The 17,271-nt window shown below is 56.8% G+C and overlaps 1 protein-coding gene across 1 annotated transcript in view; it reads right to left on the bottom strand.

Moving 5' to 3' along the window:
- The window catches only part of DMBT1 (deleted in malignant brain tumors 1), a 78,460-nt gene that overhangs the window by 19,059 nt on the left and 42,130 nt on the right, over positions 1-17,271 (bottom strand). The window contains exons 22-40 of the mRNA XM_049696892.1: positions 17,216-17,245; positions 16,623-16,644; positions 15,196-15,542; positions 14,388-14,417; positions 13,750-13,779; positions 12,368-12,691; positions 11,560-11,589; positions 10,922-10,951; positions 9,540-9,863; positions 8,732-8,761; positions 8,094-8,123; positions 6,712-7,035; positions 5,904-5,933; positions 5,266-5,295; positions 3,884-4,207; positions 3,076-3,105; positions 2,438-2,467; positions 1,057-1,380; positions 249-278 (exon numbers count right to left, since the gene is read on the bottom strand). Coding sequence (XP_049552849.1) covers positions 249-278; positions 1,057-1,380; positions 2,438-2,467; positions 3,076-3,105; positions 3,884-4,207; positions 5,266-5,295; positions 5,904-5,933; positions 6,712-7,035; positions 8,094-8,123; positions 8,732-8,761; positions 9,540-9,863; positions 10,922-10,951; positions 11,560-11,589; positions 12,368-12,691; positions 13,750-13,779; positions 14,388-14,417; positions 15,196-15,542; positions 16,623-16,644; positions 17,216-17,245 — 2,349 coding nt within the window. The remainder of the gene's footprint in view (positions 1-248; positions 279-1,056; positions 1,381-2,437; positions 2,468-3,075; positions 3,106-3,883; positions 4,208-5,265; positions 5,296-5,903; positions 5,934-6,711; positions 7,036-8,093; positions 8,124-8,731; positions 8,762-9,539; positions 9,864-10,921; positions 10,952-11,559; positions 11,590-12,367; positions 12,692-13,749; positions 13,780-14,387; positions 14,418-15,195; positions 15,543-16,622; positions 16,645-17,215; positions 17,246-17,271) is intronic.

Genomic DNA, 17,271 nt, shown 5'->3' with positions numbered 1-17,271 from the left:
CAGGCCTCCCTGTCACCCAAAGCTCTGGGGAGACACTGTGTAGCCACAATGCCCTTAAATCACTGAGTCAGACCCGAGGACCCTTGTGCTATGGCTCCTCTGGAAGCGTCTGCTCGCTCTAGAGTGACCAGGGCAGGTACTGAGAGGGGGCAAACGTCCACTCGCCCCGCCTGGGGCTCCTGGCTGGAGTCTGTGGAGGTAAGTGGGGAGGGAGGGGACAGCCCGGAGTCAAGAGGCACAGGACTCACCTGGCAGGAGCGTGGACTGGGGCCTGGCAGCTGGGAGAGAGAGAAGGCAGATCAGACACCTTGCACAGAAGGGGCACCACAGGGGCAAAGGGGGACGGCGCTGAGCAGGTGACACGCTCAGTCCATGCCTGAGCCCTGCCACGTGGGGTGGGACCTCTGACATCCTCACCCCCCAAAGAGGCTCCTCCTGAGAGGTCCAGGCAGCCCAGCATCCCTTATTTCCTGTGTTAAGCTGATTAGCTCTGTGTCTAGATGACCGAGTGGACCCAAACCAGTCATCAGCCACACAGCATTTATGGGCCCACTGAGGCAGCAACACTGAGGCGTCTAGTTCAAAGTCCAAAACCCGTGTGAGATCTGTCAGGCTTGTCTGTAGGTGGTGACAAGGCTGTGGCCGGCAGGCCACACAGGGGCCACTGCCCTGCGCACGGCAGACCTGCTGCCCAGACAGTGCATCCCAGTTCCCTGCAGGGGCTACCGTGCAGGACTCAGGAACCAATCCCTGGGCCACCTGCATTCCTAGGCCATGACCTCCATTCAGAGACCTCGTGACAGAACTAGCCTCTCTTGCCTCTGGCTTGCACTGTGGCTGGAGAAAAAGGGCTTCAAGTCACTTTCAGTTCGGGTCTTTGTTCCAAATCACCATCTACATGCCTGGCATCTGGTCAAAGAGCTCATACTAATTCTTAGCAGAGAGACAAGGTGATGTAAGGAAGCGAGAAGTGTAGAAAATGCTTTGAGAGGGGATCAGAGTGTCAGAAGGAAACCACACTCCCAGAGAGGGACACCCAGCTTATGTGAGACCAACCTGAGCAGACGACACCGGCGTCCTCGCTGTGTCCACAGTTGTGTGTGTTCCAGCCATTGTGAGGGCAGCTCCACAGGTAGCTCTCATGCCCCGAGCAGCCCACGTTATCCAGGACGATCGGCCCTGAGCCCTGACCATACCGGGCACTTCCAGGGGCCGACGTGGCCCAGCCACAGCCCAGCTGCCTGCAGACCACGTTGGCGTCGTTGGTGTCCCAGCTGTCATCACACACGGTGCCCCAGGAGCCTCGGTACAGGACCTCGACCCGGCCTTCACACCTGTCACCTCCATTCACCAGCCTCAGGGCCAATCCTGATTCAGTTCCTGGAAGGACACGGGAAAATGCACTCTCCTGTGTCTTCCGGAGGAACAGGTCCTGAGGACCAAACGCGATTCAGAATCCTTCCAGGGAAAGACTTCTGAGTTCACGGTAATGTTTTCCTTCCGGAGGACCTGACTGAGCCCGGTCATCATCATTTATCCCCACGGGGCTGTTTGATAGAACCCTTGGCAGTGGACAGAGGAACGCATGTTCTCTGATGGGTTCCCCACAAGGCCCAGCAATTCAGTGGCTGATCCCAGCCTTGGGAAGGAGGTGGGAAGAGGGGGAGCCCACAGCCTGAATCCGCAGGGACCACTGGGATGAACTTGAGCCCCTGTAGCAGGAGCCCAGCAGAGACAGCTTCCCAGACCCCGCCAAGGAACCACCTTCGGATGTTCACTCCCACATGGGAACCCACTCCATCAGGCCCAAGGTTATTCTGAAGACTACTTTTCTGCTGAGCACTCACTCATGTCATTTTTTAACCCCAAAATTGTGCTGACTCTTGACCAAGCCGTGCATCCACTGAAAATCATCAGAGCCCATGGACTTCATTACGAAGAAGGCATCTATTGGTAGCAGGCTGTTCAGAGTCTTTCCAGGGCTTGTCAGCTGAAGAGCTAGAAAAAAAAGACTATCTCCCCTCCCGGGATGTACACCTGAGGCTGACAACTGTCCCTTGGCAGGAAGAAAGCTGACAGTGAAGTCCGTAAACATGAGAAAATAGGGGTAAGAAAAGTGCAGGGGAAAAGCTGTACTGGAACTTCTGGATCCAGCTCTACCTCAAGACCGTCCTACCACTGACCTATGGAAGCCATTGCGGCCCCCAGTCCCACCCCCAACTCAAGACAGTGTGAGTTGGGATCCTGCCACTTGGCAACCAAAGCATTCTGAGTAATGTATGCCACAACTGGGAGGTGAAGGTTCTCCACAACTCGGGCCGCGAAAGGAACCCTCCACATTAGATGAGGTGCTGAGCTCAGAGGCTCAAACCAAGAGTCAGGAATTGCACCCAGGCCTCATGAGTGGAGTGTTTTGCAGGATCCAAGTGAGGCTTACCTTCGGTAGGAGCTGTGGGCGTCCCCCAGCCTGAAGGGAAAGCACAGCAGGATTAGAGAGAAGGTGTCTACAGTCAGGGTTGCTCTAGTGACCTGTCACTCACATCAGGGAATGTGGGGTCTGAGACTCTCCACTGCCTGGGGGAGGAATAGGTCTTTTCTGAGAGCCGGCCGTGAGCCGGACCATGCCCTCCAATGTCCAAGGCATGGCGATGAGGCGCCCCGCTCCACAGGAGCAATTAGCACGCTCTCCTGACTGAGTGCTCTCGGGGGAAAGTATCCCTTTTGGACTCCGCGGGGGGGCGGGGGTGGGACCCGAAACAGCCCCCGTTCTCCCTGCACACATAACTCTCGGTCTAGACAATGCTTTCAGGCAGAAATGACCCCAGAACAGGCCTCCCTGTCACCCAAAGCTCTGGGGAGACACTGTGTAGCCACAATGTCCTTAAATCGCTGAGTCAGACCCGAGGACCCTTGTGCTATGGCTCCTCTGGAAGCGTCTGCTCGCTCTAGAGTGACCAGGGCAGGTACTGAGAGGGGGCAAACGTCCACTCGCCCCGCCTGGGGCTCCTGGCTGGAGTCTGTGGAGGTAAGTGGGGAGGGAGGGGACAGCCCGGAGTCAAGAGGCACAGGACTCACCTGGCAGGAGCGTGGACTGGGGCCTGGCACCTGGGAGAGAGAGAAGGCAGATCAGACACCTTGCACAGAAGGGGCACCACAGGGGCAAAGGGGGACGGCGCTGAGCAGGTGACACGCTCAGTCCATGCCTGAGCCCTGCCATGTGGGGTGGGACCTCTGCCATCCTCACCCCCCAAAGAGGCTCCTCCTGAGGGGTCCAGGCAGCCCAGCATCCCTTATTTCCTGTGTTAAGCTGATTAGCTCTGTGTCTAGATGACCGAGTGGACCCAAACCAGTCATCAGCCACACAGCATTTATGGGCCCACTGAGGCAGCAACACTGAGGCGTCTAGTTCAAAGTCCAAAACCCGTGTGAGATCTGTCAGGCTTGTCTGTAGGTGGTGACAAGGCTGTGGCCGGCAGGCCACACAGGGGCCACTGCCCTGCGCACGGCAGACCTGCTGCCCAGACAGTGCATCCCAGTTCCCTGCAGGGGCTACCGTGCAGGACTCAGGAACCAATCCCTGGGCCACCTGCATTCCTAGGCCATGACCTCCATTCAGAGACCTCGTGACAGAACTAGCCTCTCTTGCCTCTGCCTTGCACTGTGGCTGGAGAAAAAGGGCTTCAAGTCACTTTCAGTTCGGGTCTTTGTTCCAAATCACCATCTACATGCCTGGCATCTGGTCAAAGAGCTCATACTAATTCTTAGCAGAGAGACAAAGTGATGTAAGGAAGCGAGAAGTGTAGAAAATGCTTTGAGAGGGGATCAGAGTGTCAGAAGGAAACCACACCCCCAGAGAGGGACACCCAGCTTATGTGAGACCAACCTGAGCAGACGACACCGGCGTCCTCGCTGTGTCCACAGTTGTGTGTGTTCCAGCCATTGTGAGGGCAGCTCCACAGGTAGCTCTCATGCCCTGAGCAGCCCACGTCGTCCAGGACGATCGGCCCTGAGCCCTGACCGTACCGGGCACTTCCAGGGGCCGACGTGGCCCAGCCACAGCCCAGCTGCCTGCAGACCACGTTGGCGTCGTTGGTGTCCCAGCTGTCATCACACACTGTGCCCCAGGAGCCTCGGTACAGGACCTCGACCCGGCCTTCACACCTGTCACCTCCATTCACCAGCCTCAGGGCCAAGCCTGATTCAGTTCCTGGAAGGACACGGGAAAATGCACTCTCCTGTGTCTTCCGGAGGAACAGGTCCTGAGGACCAAACGCGATTCAGAATCCTTCCAGGGAAAGACTTCTGAGTTCACGGTAATGTTTTCCTTCCGGAGGACCTGACTGAGCCCGGTCATCATCATTTATCCCCACGGGGCTGTTTGATAGAACCCTTGGCAGTGGACAGAGGAACGCATGTTCTCTGATGGGTTCCCCACAAGGCCCAGCAATTCAGTGGCTGATCCCAGCCTTGGGAAGGAGGTGGGAAGAGGAGAAGCCCACAGCCTGAATCCCCAGGGACCACTGGGATGAACTTGAGCCCCTGTAGCAGGAGCCCAGCAGAGACAGCTTCCCAGACCCCGCCAAGGAACCACCTTCGGATGTTCACTCCCACATGGGAACCCACTCCATCAGGCCCAAGGTTATTCTGAAGACTACTTTTCTGCTGAGCACTCACTCATGTCATTTTTTAACCCCCAAATTGTGCTGACTCTTGACCAAGCCGTGCACCCACTGAAAATCATCAGAGCCCATGGACTTCATTACAAAGAAGGCATCTATAGGTAGCAGGCTGTTCAGAGTCTTTCCAGGGCTTGTCAGCTGAAGAGCTAGAAAAAAAAGACTATCTCCCCTCCCGGGATGTACACCTGAGGCTGACAACTGTCCCTTGGCAGGAAGAAAGCTGACAGGGAAGTCCGTAAACATGAGACAATAGGGGTAAGAAAAGTGCAGGGGAAAAGCTGTACTGGAACTTCTGGATCCAGCTCTACCTCAAGACCGTCCTACCACTGACCTATGGAAGCCATTGCGGCCCCCAGTCCCACCCCCAACTCAAGACAGTGTGAGTTGGGATCCTGCCACTTGGCAACCAAAGCATTCTGAGTAATGTATGCCACAACTGGGAGGTGAAGGTTCTCCACAACTCTGGCACGCGAAAGGAACCCTCCACATTAGATGAGGTGCTGAGCTCAGAGGCTCAAACCAAGAGTCAGGTATTGCACCCAGGCCTCATGAGTGGAGTGTTTTGCAGGATCCAAGTGAGGCTTACCTTCGGTAGGAGCTGTGGGCGTCCACCAGCCTGAAGGGAAAGCACAGCAGGATTAGAGAGAAGGTGTCTACAGTCAGGGTTGCTCTAGTGACCTGTCACTCACATCAGGGAATGTGGGGTCTGAGACTCTCCACTGCCTGGGGGAGGAATAGGTCTTTTCTGAGAGCCGGCCGTGAGCCGGACCATGCCCTCCAATGTCCAAGGCATGGCGATGAGGCGCCCCGCTCCACAGGAGCAATTAGCACGCTCTCCTGACTGAGTGCTCTCGGGGGAAAGTATCCCTTTTGGACTCCGCGGGGGGGCGGGGGTGGGACCCGAAACAGCCCCCGTTCTCCCTGCACACATAACTCTCGGTCTAGACAATGCTTTCAGGCAGAAATGACCCCAGAACAGGCCTCCCTGTCACCCAAAGCTCTGGGGAGACACTGTGTAGCCACAATGGCCTTAAATCGCTGAGTCAGACCCGAGGACCCTTGTGCTATGGCTCCTCTGGAAGCGTCTGCTCGCTCTAGAGTGACCAGGGCAGGTACTGAGAGGGGGCAAACGTCCACTCGCCCCGCCTGGGGCTCCTGGCTGGAGTCTGTGGAGGTAAGTGGGGAGGGAGGGGACAGCCCGGAGTCAAGAGGCACAGGACTCACCTGGCAGGAGCGTGGACTGGGGCCTGGCACCTGGGAGAGAGAGAAGGCAGATCAGACACCTTGCACAGAAGGGGCACCACAGGGGCAAAGGGGGACGGCGCTGAGCAGGTGACACCCTCAGTCCATACCTGAGCCCTGCCACGTGGGGTGGGACCTCTGCCATCCTCACCCCCCAAAGAGGCTCCTCCTGAGGGGTCCAGGCAGCCCAGCATCCCTTATTTCCTGTGTTAAGCTGATTAGCTCTGTGTCTAGATGACCGAGTGGACCCAAACCAGTCATCAGCCACACAGCATTTATGGGCCCACTGAGGCAGCAACACTGAGGCGTCTAGTTCAAAGTCCAAAACCCGTGTGAGATCTGTCAGGCTTGTCTGTAGGTGGTGACAAGGCTGTGGCCGGCAGGCCACACAGGGGCCACTGCCCTGCGCACGGCAGACCTGCTGCCCAGACAGTGCATCCCAGTTCCCTGCAGGGGCTACCGTGCAGGACTCAGGAACCAATCCCTGGGCCACCTGCATTCCTAGGCCATGACCTCCATTCAGAGACCTCGTGACAGAACTAGCCTCTCTTGCCTCTGCCTTGCACTGTGGCTGGAGAAAAAGGGCTTCAAGTCACTTTCAGTTCGGGTCTTTGTTCCAAATCACCATCTACATGCCTGGCATCTGGTCAAAGAGCTCATACTAATTCTTAGCAGAGAGACAAGGTGATGTAAGGAAGCGAGAAGTGTAGAAAATGCTTTGAGAGGGGATCAGAGTGTCAGAAGGAAACCACACCCCCAGAGAGGGACACCCAGCTTATGTGAGACCAACCTGAGCAGACGACACCGGCGTCCTCGCTGTGTCCACAGTTGTGTGTGTTCCAGCCATTGTGAGGGCAGCTCCACAGGTAGCTCTCATGCCCTGAGCAGCCCACGTCGTCCAGGACGATCGGCCCTGAGCCCTGACCGTACCGGGCACTTCCAGGGGCCGACGTGGCCCAGCCACAGCCCAGCTGCCTGCAGACCACGTTGGCGTCGTTGGTGTCCCAGCTGTCATCACACACTGTGCCCCAGGAGCCTCGGTACAGGACCTCGACCCGGCCTTCACACCTGTCACCTCCATTCACCAGCCTCAGGGCCAAGCCTGATTCAGTTCCTGGAAGGACACGGGAAAATGCACTCTCCTGTGTCTTCCGGAGGAACAGGTCCTGAGGACCAAACGCGATTCAGAATCCTTCCAGGGAAAGACTTCTGAGTTTACGGTAATGTTTTCCTTCCGGAGGACCTGACTGAGCCCGGTCATCATCATTTATCCCCACGGGGCTGTTTGATAGAACCCTTGGCAGTGGACAGAGGAACGCATGTTCTCTGATGGGTTCCCCACAAGGCCCAGCAATTCAGTGGCTGATCCCAGCCTTGGGAAGGAGGTGGGAAGAGGGGAAGCCCACAGCCTGAATCCCCAGGGACCACTGGGATGAACTTGAGCCCCTGTAGCAGGAGCCCAGCAGAGACAGCTTCCCAGACCCCTCCAAGGAACCACCTTCGGATGTTCACTCCCACATGGGAACCCACTCCATCAGGCCCAAGGTTATTCTGAAGACTACTTTTCTGCTGAGCACTCACTCATGTCATTTTTTAACCCCCAAATTGTGCTGACTCTTGACCAAGCCGTGCACCCACTGAAAATCATCAGAGCCCATGGACTTCATTACAAAGAAGGCATCTATAGGTAGCAGGCTGTTCAGAGTCTTTCCAGGGCTTGTCAGCTGAAGAGCTAGAAAAAAAAGACTATCTCCCCTCCCGGGATGTACACCTGAGGCTGACAACTGTCCCTTGGCAGGAAGAAAGCTGACAGGGAAGTCCGTAAACATGAGACAATAGGGGTAAGAAAAGTGCAGGGGAAAAGCTGTACTGGAACTTCTGGATCCAGCTCTACCTCAAGACCGTCCTACCACTGACCTATGGAAGCCATTGCGGCCCCCAGTCCCACCCCCAACTCAAGACAGTGTGAGTTGGGATCCTGCCACTTGGCAACCAAAGCATTCTGAGTAATGTATGCCACAACTGGGAGGTGAAGGTTCTCCACAACTCTGGCACGCGAAAGGAACCCTCCACATTAGATGAGGTGCTGAGCTCAGAGGCTCAAACCAAGAGTCAGGTATTGCACCCAGGCCTCATGAGTGGAGTGTTTTGCAGGATCCAAGTGAGGCTTACCTTCGGTAGGAGCTGTGGGCGTCCACCAGCCTGAAGGGAAAGCACAGCAGGATTAGAGAGAAGGTGTCTACAGTCAGGGTTGCTCTAGTGACCTGTCACTCACATCAGGGAATGTGGGGTCTGAGACTCTCCACTGCCTGGGGGAGGAATAGGTCTTTTCTGAGAGCCGGCCGTGAGCCGGACCATGCCCTCCAATGTCCAAGGCATGGCGATGAGGCGCCCCGCTCCACAGGAGCAATTAGCACGCTCTCCTGACTGAGTGCTCTCGGGGGAAAGTATCCCTTTTGGACTCCGCGGGGGGGCGGGGGTGGGACCCGAAACAGCCCCCGTTCTCCCTGCACACATAACTCTCGGTCTAGACAATGCTTTCAGGCAGAAATGACCCCAGAACAGGCCTCCCTGTCACCCAAAGCTCTGGGGAGACACTGTGTAGCCACAATGGCCTTAAATCGCTGAGTCAGACCCGAGGACCCTTGTGCTATGGCTCCTCTGGAAGCGTCTGCTCGCTCTAGAGTGACCAGGGCAGGTACTGAGAGGGGGCAAACGTCCACTCGCCCCGCCTGGGGCTCCTGGCTGGAGTCTGTGGAGGTAAGTGGGGAGGGAGGGGACAGCCCGGAGTCAAGAGGCACAGGACTCACCTGGCAGGAGCGTGGACTGGGGCCTGGCACCTGGGAGAGAGAGAAGGCAGATCAGACACCTTGCACAGAAGGGGCACCACAGGGGCAAAGGGGGACGGCGCTGAGCAGGTGACACGCTCAGTCCATGCCTGAGCCCTGCCACGTGGGGTGGGACCTCTGCCATCCTCACCCCCCAAAGAGGCTCCTCCTGAGGGGTCCAGGCAGCCCAGCATCCCTTATTTCCTGTGTTAAGCTGATTAGCTCTGTGTCTAGATGACCGAGTGGACCCAAACCAGTCATCAGCCACACAGCATTTATGGGCCCACTGAGGCAGCAACACTGAGGCGTCTAGTTCAAAGTCCAAAACCCGTGTGAGATCTGTCAGGCTTGTCTGTAGGTGGTGACAAGGCTGTGGCCGGCAGGCCACACAGGGGCCACTGCCCTGCGCACGGCAGACCTGCTGCCCAGACAGTGCATCCCAGTTCCCTGCAGGGGCTACCGTGCAGGACTCAGGAACCAATCCCTGGGCCACCTGCATTCCTAGGCCATGACCTCCATTCAGAGACCTCGTGACAGAACTAGCCTCTCTTGCCTCTGCCTTGCACTGTGGCTGGAGAAAAAGGGCTTCAAGTCACTTTCAGTTCGGGTCTTTGTTCCAAATCACCATCTACATGCCTGGCATCTGGTCAAAGAGCTCATACTAATTCTTAGCAGAGAGACAAGGTGATGTAAGGAAGCGAGAAGTGTAGAAAATGCTTTGAGAGGGGATCAGAGTGTCAGAAGGAAACCACACCCCCAGAGAGGGACACCCAGCTTATGTGAGACCAACCTGAGCAGACGACACCGGCGTCCTCGCTGTGTCCACAGTTGTGTGTGTTCCAGCCATTGTGAGGGCAGCTCCACAGGTAGCTCTCATGCCCTGAGCAGCCCACGTCGTCCAGGACGATCGGCCCTGAGCCCTGACCGTACCGGGCACTTCCAGGGGCCGACGTGGCCCAGCCACAGCCCAGCTGCCTGCAGACCACGTTGGCGTCGTTGGTGTCCCAGCTGTCATCACACACTGTGCCCCAGGAGCCTCGGTACAGGACCTCGACCCGGCCTTCACACCTGTCACCTCCATTCACCAGCCTCAGGGCCAAGCCTGATTCAGTTCCTGGAAGGACACGGGAAAATGCACTCTCCTGTGTCTTCCGGAGGAACAGGTCCTGAGGACCAAACGCGATTCAGAATCCTTCCAGGGAAAGACTTCTGAGTTCACGGTAATGTTTTCCTTCCGGAGGACCTGACTGAGCCCGGTCATCATCATTTATCCCCACGGGGCTGTTTGATAGAACCCTTGGCAGTGGACAGAGGAACGCATGTTCTCTGATGGGTTCCCCACAAGGCCCAGCAATTCAGTGGCTGATCCCAGCCTTGGGAAGGAGGTGGGAAGAGGAGAAGCCCACAGCCTGAATCCCCAGGGACCACTGGGATGAACTTGAGCCCCTGTAGCAGGAGCCCAGCAGAGACAGCTTCCCAGACCCCGCCAAGGAACCACCTTCGGATGTTCACTCCCACATGGGAACCCACTCCATCAGGCCCAAGGTTATTCTGAAGACTACTTTTCTGCTGAGCACTCACTCATGTCATTTTTTAACCCCCAAATTGTGCTGACTCTTGACCAAGCCGTGCACCCACTGAAAATCATCAGAGCCCATGGACTTCATTACAAAGAAGGCATCTATAGGTAGCAGGCTGTTCAGAGTCTTTCCAGGGCTTGTCAGCTGAAGAGCTAGAAAAAAAAGACTATCTCCCCTCCCGGGATGTACACCTGAGGCTGACAACTGTCCCTTGGCAGGAAGAAAGCTGACAGGGAAGTCCGTAAACATGAGACAATAGGGGTAAGAAAAGTGCAGGGGAAAAGCTGTACTGGAACTTCTGGATCCAGCTCTACCTCAAGACCGTCCTACCACTGACCTATGGAAGCCATTGCGGCCCCCAGTCCCACCCCCAACTCAAGACAGTGTGAGTTGGGATCCTGCCACTTGGCAACCAAAGCATTCTGAGTAATGTATGCCACAACTGGGAGGTGAAGGTTCTCCACAACTCTGGCACGCGAAAGGAACCCTCCACATTAGATGAGGTGCTGAGCTCAGAGGCTCAAACCAAGAGTCAGGTATTGCACCCAGGCCTCATGAGTGGAGTGTTTTGCAGGATCCAAGTGAGGCTTACCTTCGGTAGGAGCTGTGGGCGTCCACCAGCCTGAAGGGAAAGCACAGCAGGATTAGAGAGAAGGTGTCTACAGTCAGGGTTGCTCTAGTGACCTGTCACTCACATCAGGGAATGTGGGGTCTGAGACTCTCCACTGCCTGGGGGAGGAATAGGTCTTTTCTGAGAGCCGGCCGTGAGCCGGACCATGCCCTCCAATGTCCAAGGCATGGCGATGAGGCGCCCCGCTCCACAGGAGCAATTAGCACGCTCTCCTGACTGAGTGCTCTCGGGGGAAAGTATCCCTTTTGGACTCCGCGGGGGGGCGGGGGTGGGACCCGAAACAGCCCCCGTTCTCCCTGCACACATAACTCTCGGTCTAGACAATGCTTTCAGGCAGAAATGACCCCAGAACAGGCCTCCCTGTCACCCAAAGCTCTGGGGAGACACTGTGTAGCCACAATGGCCTTAAATCGCTGAGTCAGACCCGAGGACCCTTGTGCTATGGCTCCTCTGGAAGCGTCTGCTCGCTCTAGAGTGACCAGGGCAGGTACTGAGAGGGGGCAAACGTCCACTCGCCCCGCCTGGGGCTCCTGGCTGGAGTCTGTGGAGGTAAGTGGGGAGGGAGGGGACAGCCCGGAGTCAAGAGGCACAGGACTCACCTGGCAGGAGCGTGGACTGGGGCCTGGCACCTGGGAGAGAGAGAAGGCAGATCAGACACCTTGCACAGAAGGGGCACCACAGGGGCAAAGGGGGACGGCGCTGAGCAGGTGACACCCTCAGTCCATACCTGAGCCCTGCCACGTGGGGTGGGACCTCTGCCATCCTCACCCCCCAAAGAGGCTCCTCCTGAGGGGTCCAGGCAGCCCAGCATCCCTTATTTCCTGTGTTAAGCTGATTAGCTCTGTGTCTAGATGACCGAGTGGACCCAAACCAGTCATCAGCCACACAGCATTTATGGGCCCACTGAGGCAGCAACACTGAGGCGTCTAGTTCAAAGTCCAAAACCCGTGTGAGATCTGTCAGGCTTGTCTGTAGGTGGTGACAAGGCTGTGGCCGGCAGGCCACACAGGGGCCACTGCCCTGCGCACGGCAGACCTGCTGCCCAGACAGTGCATCCCAGTTCCCTGCAGGGGCTACCGTGCAGGACTCAGGAACCAATCCCTGGGCCACCTGCATTCCTAGGCCATGACCTCCATTCAGAGACCTCGTGACAGAACTAGCCTCTCTTGCCTCTGCCTTGCACTGTGGCTGGAGAAAAAGGGCTTCAAGTCACTTTCAGTTCGGGTCTTTGTTCCAAATCACCATCTACATGCCTGGCATCTGGTCAAAGAGCTCATACTAATTCTTAGCAGAGAGACAAGGTGATGTAAGGAAGCGAGAAGTGTAGAAAATGCTTTGAGAGGGGATCAGAGTGTCAGAAGGAAACCACACCCCCAGAGAGGGACACCCAGCTTATGTGAGACCAACCTGAGCAGACGACACCGGCGTCCTCGCTGTGTCCACAGTTGTGTGTGTTCCAGCCATTGTGAGGGCAGCTCCACAGGTAGCTCTCATGCCCTGAGCAGCCCACGTCGTCCAGGACGATCGGCCCTGAGCCCTGACCGTACCGGGCACTTCCAGGGGCCGACGTGGCCCAGCCACAGCCCAGCTGCCTGCAGACCACGTTGGCGTCGTTGGTGTCCCAGCTGTCATCACACACTGTGCCCCAGGAGCCTCGGTACAGGACCTCGACCCGGCCTTCACACCTGTCACCTCCATTCACCAGCCTCAGGGCCAAGCCTGATTCAGTTCCTGGAAGGACACGGGAAAATGCACTCTCCTGTGTCTTCCGGAGGAACAGGTCCTGAGGACCAAACGCGATTCAGAATCCTTCCAGGGAAAGACTTCTGAGTTTACGGTAATGTTTTCCTTCCGGAGGACCTGACTGAGCCCGGTCATCATCATTTATCCCCACGGGGCTGTTTGATAGAACCCTTGGCAGTGGACAGAGGAACGCATGTTCTCTGATGGGTTCCCCACAAGGCCCAGCAATTCAGTGGCTGATCCCAGCCTTGGGAAGGAGGTGGGAAGAGGGGAAGCCCACAGCCTGAATCCCCAGGGACCACTGGGATGAACTTGAGCCCCTGTAGCAGGAGCCCAGCAGAGACAGCTTCCCAGACCCCTCCAAGGAACCACCTTCGGATGTTCACTCCCACATGGGAACCCACTCCATCAGGCCCAAGGTTATTCTGAAGACTACTTTTCTGCTGAGCACTCACTCATGTCATTTTTTAACCCCCAAATTGTGCTGACGCTTGACCAAGCCGTGCACCCACTGAAAATCATCAGAGCCCATGGACTTCATTACAAAGAAGGCATCTATAGGTAGCAGGCTGTTCAGAGTCTTTCCAGGGCTTGTCAGCTGAAGAGCTAGAAAAAAAAGACTATCTCCCCTCCCGGGATGTACACCTGAGGCTGACAACTGTCCCTTGGCAGGAAGAAAGCTGACAGGGAAGTCCGTAAACATGAGACAATAGGGGTAAGAAAAGTGCAGGGGAAAAGCTGTACTGGAACTTCTGGATCCAGCTCTACCTCAAGACCGTCCTACCACTGACCTATGGAAGCCATTGCGGCCCCCAGTCCCACCCCCAACTCAAGACAGTGTGAGTTGGGATCCTGCCACTTGGCAACCAAAGCATTCTGAGTAATGTATGCCACAACTGGGAGGTGAAGGTTCTCCACAACTCTGGCACGCGAAAGGAACCCTCCACATTAGATGAGGTGCTGAGCTCAGAGGCTCAAACCAAGAGTCAGGTATTGCACCCAGGCCTCATGAGTGGAGTGTTTTGCAGGATCCAAGTGAGGCTTACCTTCGGTAGGAGCTGTGGGCGTCCACCAGCCTGAAGGGAAAGCACAGCAGGATTAGAGAGAAGGTGTCTACAGTCAGGGTTGCTCTAGTGACCTGTCACTCACATCAGGGAATGTGGGGTCTGAGACTCTCCACTGCCTGGGGGAGGAATAGGTCTTTTCTGAGAGCCGGCCGTGAGCCGGACCATGCCCTCCAATGTCCAAGGCATGGCGATGAGGCGCCCCGCTCCACAGGAGCAATTAGCACGCTCTCCTGACTGAGTGCTCTCGGGGGAAAGTATCCCTTTTGGACTCCGCGGGGGGGCGGGGGTGGGACCCGAAACAGCCCCCGTTCTCCCTGCACACATAACTCTCGGTCTAGACAATGCTTTCAGGCAGAAATGACCCCAGAACAGGCCTCCCTGTCACCCAAAGCTCTGGGGAGACACTGTGTAGCCACAATGGCCTTAAATCGCTGAGTCAGACCCGAGGACCCTTGTGCTATGGCTCCTCTGGAAGCGTCTGCTCGCTCTAGAGTGACCAGGGCAGGTACTGAGAGGGGGCAAACGTCCACTCGCCCCGCCTGGGGCTCCTGGCTGGAGTCTGTGGAGGTAAGTGGGGAGGGAGGGGACAGCCCGGAGTCAAGAGGCACAGGACTCACCTGGCAGGAGCGTGGACTGGGGCCTGGCACCTGGGAGAGAGAGAAGGCAGATCAGACACCTTGCACAGAAGGGGCACCACAGGGGCAAAGGGGGACGGCGCTGAGCAGGTGACACGCTCAGTCCATGCCTGAGCCCTGCCACGTGGGGTGGGACCTCTGCCATCCTCACCCCCCAAAGAGGCTCCTCCTGAGGGGTCCAGGCAGCCCAGCATCCCTTATTTCCTGTGTTAAGCTGATTAGCTCTGTGTCTAGATGACCGAGTGGACCCAAACCAGTCATCAGCCACACAGCATTTATGGGCCCACTGAGGCAGCAACACTGAGGCGTCTAGTTCAAAGTCCAAAACCCGTGTGAGATCTGTCAGGCTTGTCTGTAGGTGGTGACAAGGCTGTGGCCGGCAGGCCACACAGGGGCCACTGCCCTGCGCACGGCAGACCTGCTGCCCAGACAGTGCATCCCAGTTCCCTGCAGGGGCTACCGTGCAGGACTCAGGAACCAATCCCTGGGCCACCTGCATTCCTAGGCCATGACCTCCATTCAGAGACCTCGTGACAGAACTAGCCTCTCTTGCCTCTGCCTTGCACTGTGGCTGGAGAAAAAGGGCTTCAAGTCACTTTCAGTTCGGGTCTTTGTTCCAAATCACCATCTACATGCCTGGCATCTGGTCAAAGAGCTCATACTAATTCTTAGCAGAGAGACAAGGTGATGTAAGGAAGCGAGAAGTGTAGAAAATGCTTTGAGAGGGGATCAGAGTGTCAGAAGGAAACCACACCCCCAGAGAGGGACACCCAGCTTATGTGAGACCAACCTGAGCAGACGACACCGGCGTCCTCGCTGTGTCCACAGTTGTGTGTGTTCCAGCCATTGTGAGGGCAGCTCCACAGGTAGCTCTCATGCCCTGAGCAGCCCACGTCGTCCAGGACGATCGGCCCTGAGCCCTGACCGTACCGGGCACTTCCAGGGGCCGACGTGGCCCAGCCACAGCCCAGCTGCCTGCAGACCACGTTGGCGTCGTTGGTGTCCCAGCTGTCATCACACACTGTGCCCCAGGAGCCTCGGTACAGGACCTCGACCCGGCCTTCACACCTGTCACCTCCATTCACCAGCCTCAGGGCCAAGCCTGATTCAGTTCCTGGAAGGACACGGGAAAATGCACTCTCCTGTGTCTTCCGGAGGAACAGGTCCTGAGGACCAAACGCGATTCAGAATCCTTCCAGGGAAAGACTTCTGAGTTCACGGTAATGTTTTCCTTCCGGAGGACCTGACTGAGCCCGGTCATCATCATTTATCCCCACGGGGCTGTTTGATAGAACCCTTGGCAGTGGACAGAGGAACGCATGTTCTCTGATGGGTTCCCCACAAGGCCCAGCAATTCAGTGGCTGATCCCAGCCTTGGGAAGGAGGTGGGAAGAGGAGAAGCCCACAGCCTGAATCCCCAGGGACCACTGGGATGAACTTGAGCCCCTGTAGCAGGAGCCCAGCAGAGACAGCTTCCCAGACCCCGCCAAGGAACCACCTTCGGATGTTCACTCCCACATGGGAACCCACTCCATCAGGCCCAAGGTTATTCTGAAGACTACTTTTCTGCTGAGCACTCACTCATGTCATTTTTTAACCCCCAAATTGTGCTGACTCTTGACCAAGCCGTGCACCCACTGAAAATCATCAGAGCCCATGGACTTCATTACAAAGAAGGCATCTATAGGTAGCAGGCTGTTCAGAGTCTTTCCAGGGCTTGTCAGCTGAAGAGCTAGAAAAAAAAGACTATCTCCCCTCCCGGGATGTACACCTGAGGCTGACAACTGTCCCTTGGCAGGAAGAAAGCTGACAGGGAAGTCCGTAAACATGAGACAATAGGGGTAAGAAAAGTGCAGGGGAAAAGCTGTACTGGAACTTCTGGATCCAGCTCTACCTCAAGACCGTCCTACCACTGACCTATGGAAGCCATTGCGGCCCCCAGTCCCACCCCCAACTCAAGACAGTGTGAGTTGGGATCCTGCCACTTGGCAACCAAAGCATTCTGAGTAATGTATGCCACAACTGGGAGGTGAAGGTTCTCCACAACTCTGGCACGCGAAAGGAACCCTCCACATTAGATGAGGTGCTGAGCTCAGAGGCTCAAACCAAGAGTCAGGTATTGCACCCAGGCCTCATGAGTGGAGTGTTTTGCAGGATCCAAGTGAGGCTTACCTTCGGTAGGAGCTGTGGGCGTCCACCAGCCTGAAGGGAAAGCACAGCAGGATTAGAGAGAAGGTGTCTACAGTCAGGGTTGCTCTAGTGACCTGTCACTCACATCAGGGAATGTGGGGTCTGAGACTCTCCACTGCCTGGGGGAGGAATAGGTCTTTTCTGAGAGCCGGCCGTGAGCCGGACCATGCCCTCCAATGTCCAAGGCATGGCGATGAGGCGCCCCGCTCCACAGGAGCAATTAGCACGCTCTCCTGACTGAGTGCTCTCGGGGGAAAGTATCCCTTTTGGACTCCGCGGGGGGGCGGGGGTGGGACCCGAAACAGCCCCCGTTCTCCCTGCACACATAACTCTCGGTCTAGACAATGCTTTCAGGCAGAAATGACCCCAGAACAGGCCTCCCTGTCACCCAAAGCTCTGGGGAGACACTGTGTAGCCACAATGGCCTTAAATCGCTGAGTCAGACCCGAGGACCCTTGTGCTATGGCTCCTCTGGAAGCGTCTGCTCGCTCTAGAGTGACCAGGGCAGGTACTGAGAGGGGGCAAACGTCCACTCGCCCCGCCTGGGGCTCCTGGCTGGAGTCTGTGGAGGTAAGTGGGGAGGGAGGGGACAGCCCGGAGTCAAGAGGCACAGGACTCACCTGGCAGGAGCGTGGACTGGGGCCTGGCACCTGGGAGAGAGAGAAGGCAGATCAGA

The sequence above is a fragment of the Orcinus orca genome, chromosome 14, assembly GCF_937001465.1.
Source record: "Orcinus orca chromosome 14, mOrcOrc1.1, whole genome shotgun sequence".
Taxonomy (NCBI): domain Eukaryota; kingdom Metazoa; phylum Chordata; class Mammalia; order Artiodactyla; family Delphinidae; genus Orcinus; species Orcinus orca.
This window is presented reverse-complemented; position numbering and strand designations above follow the sequence as displayed.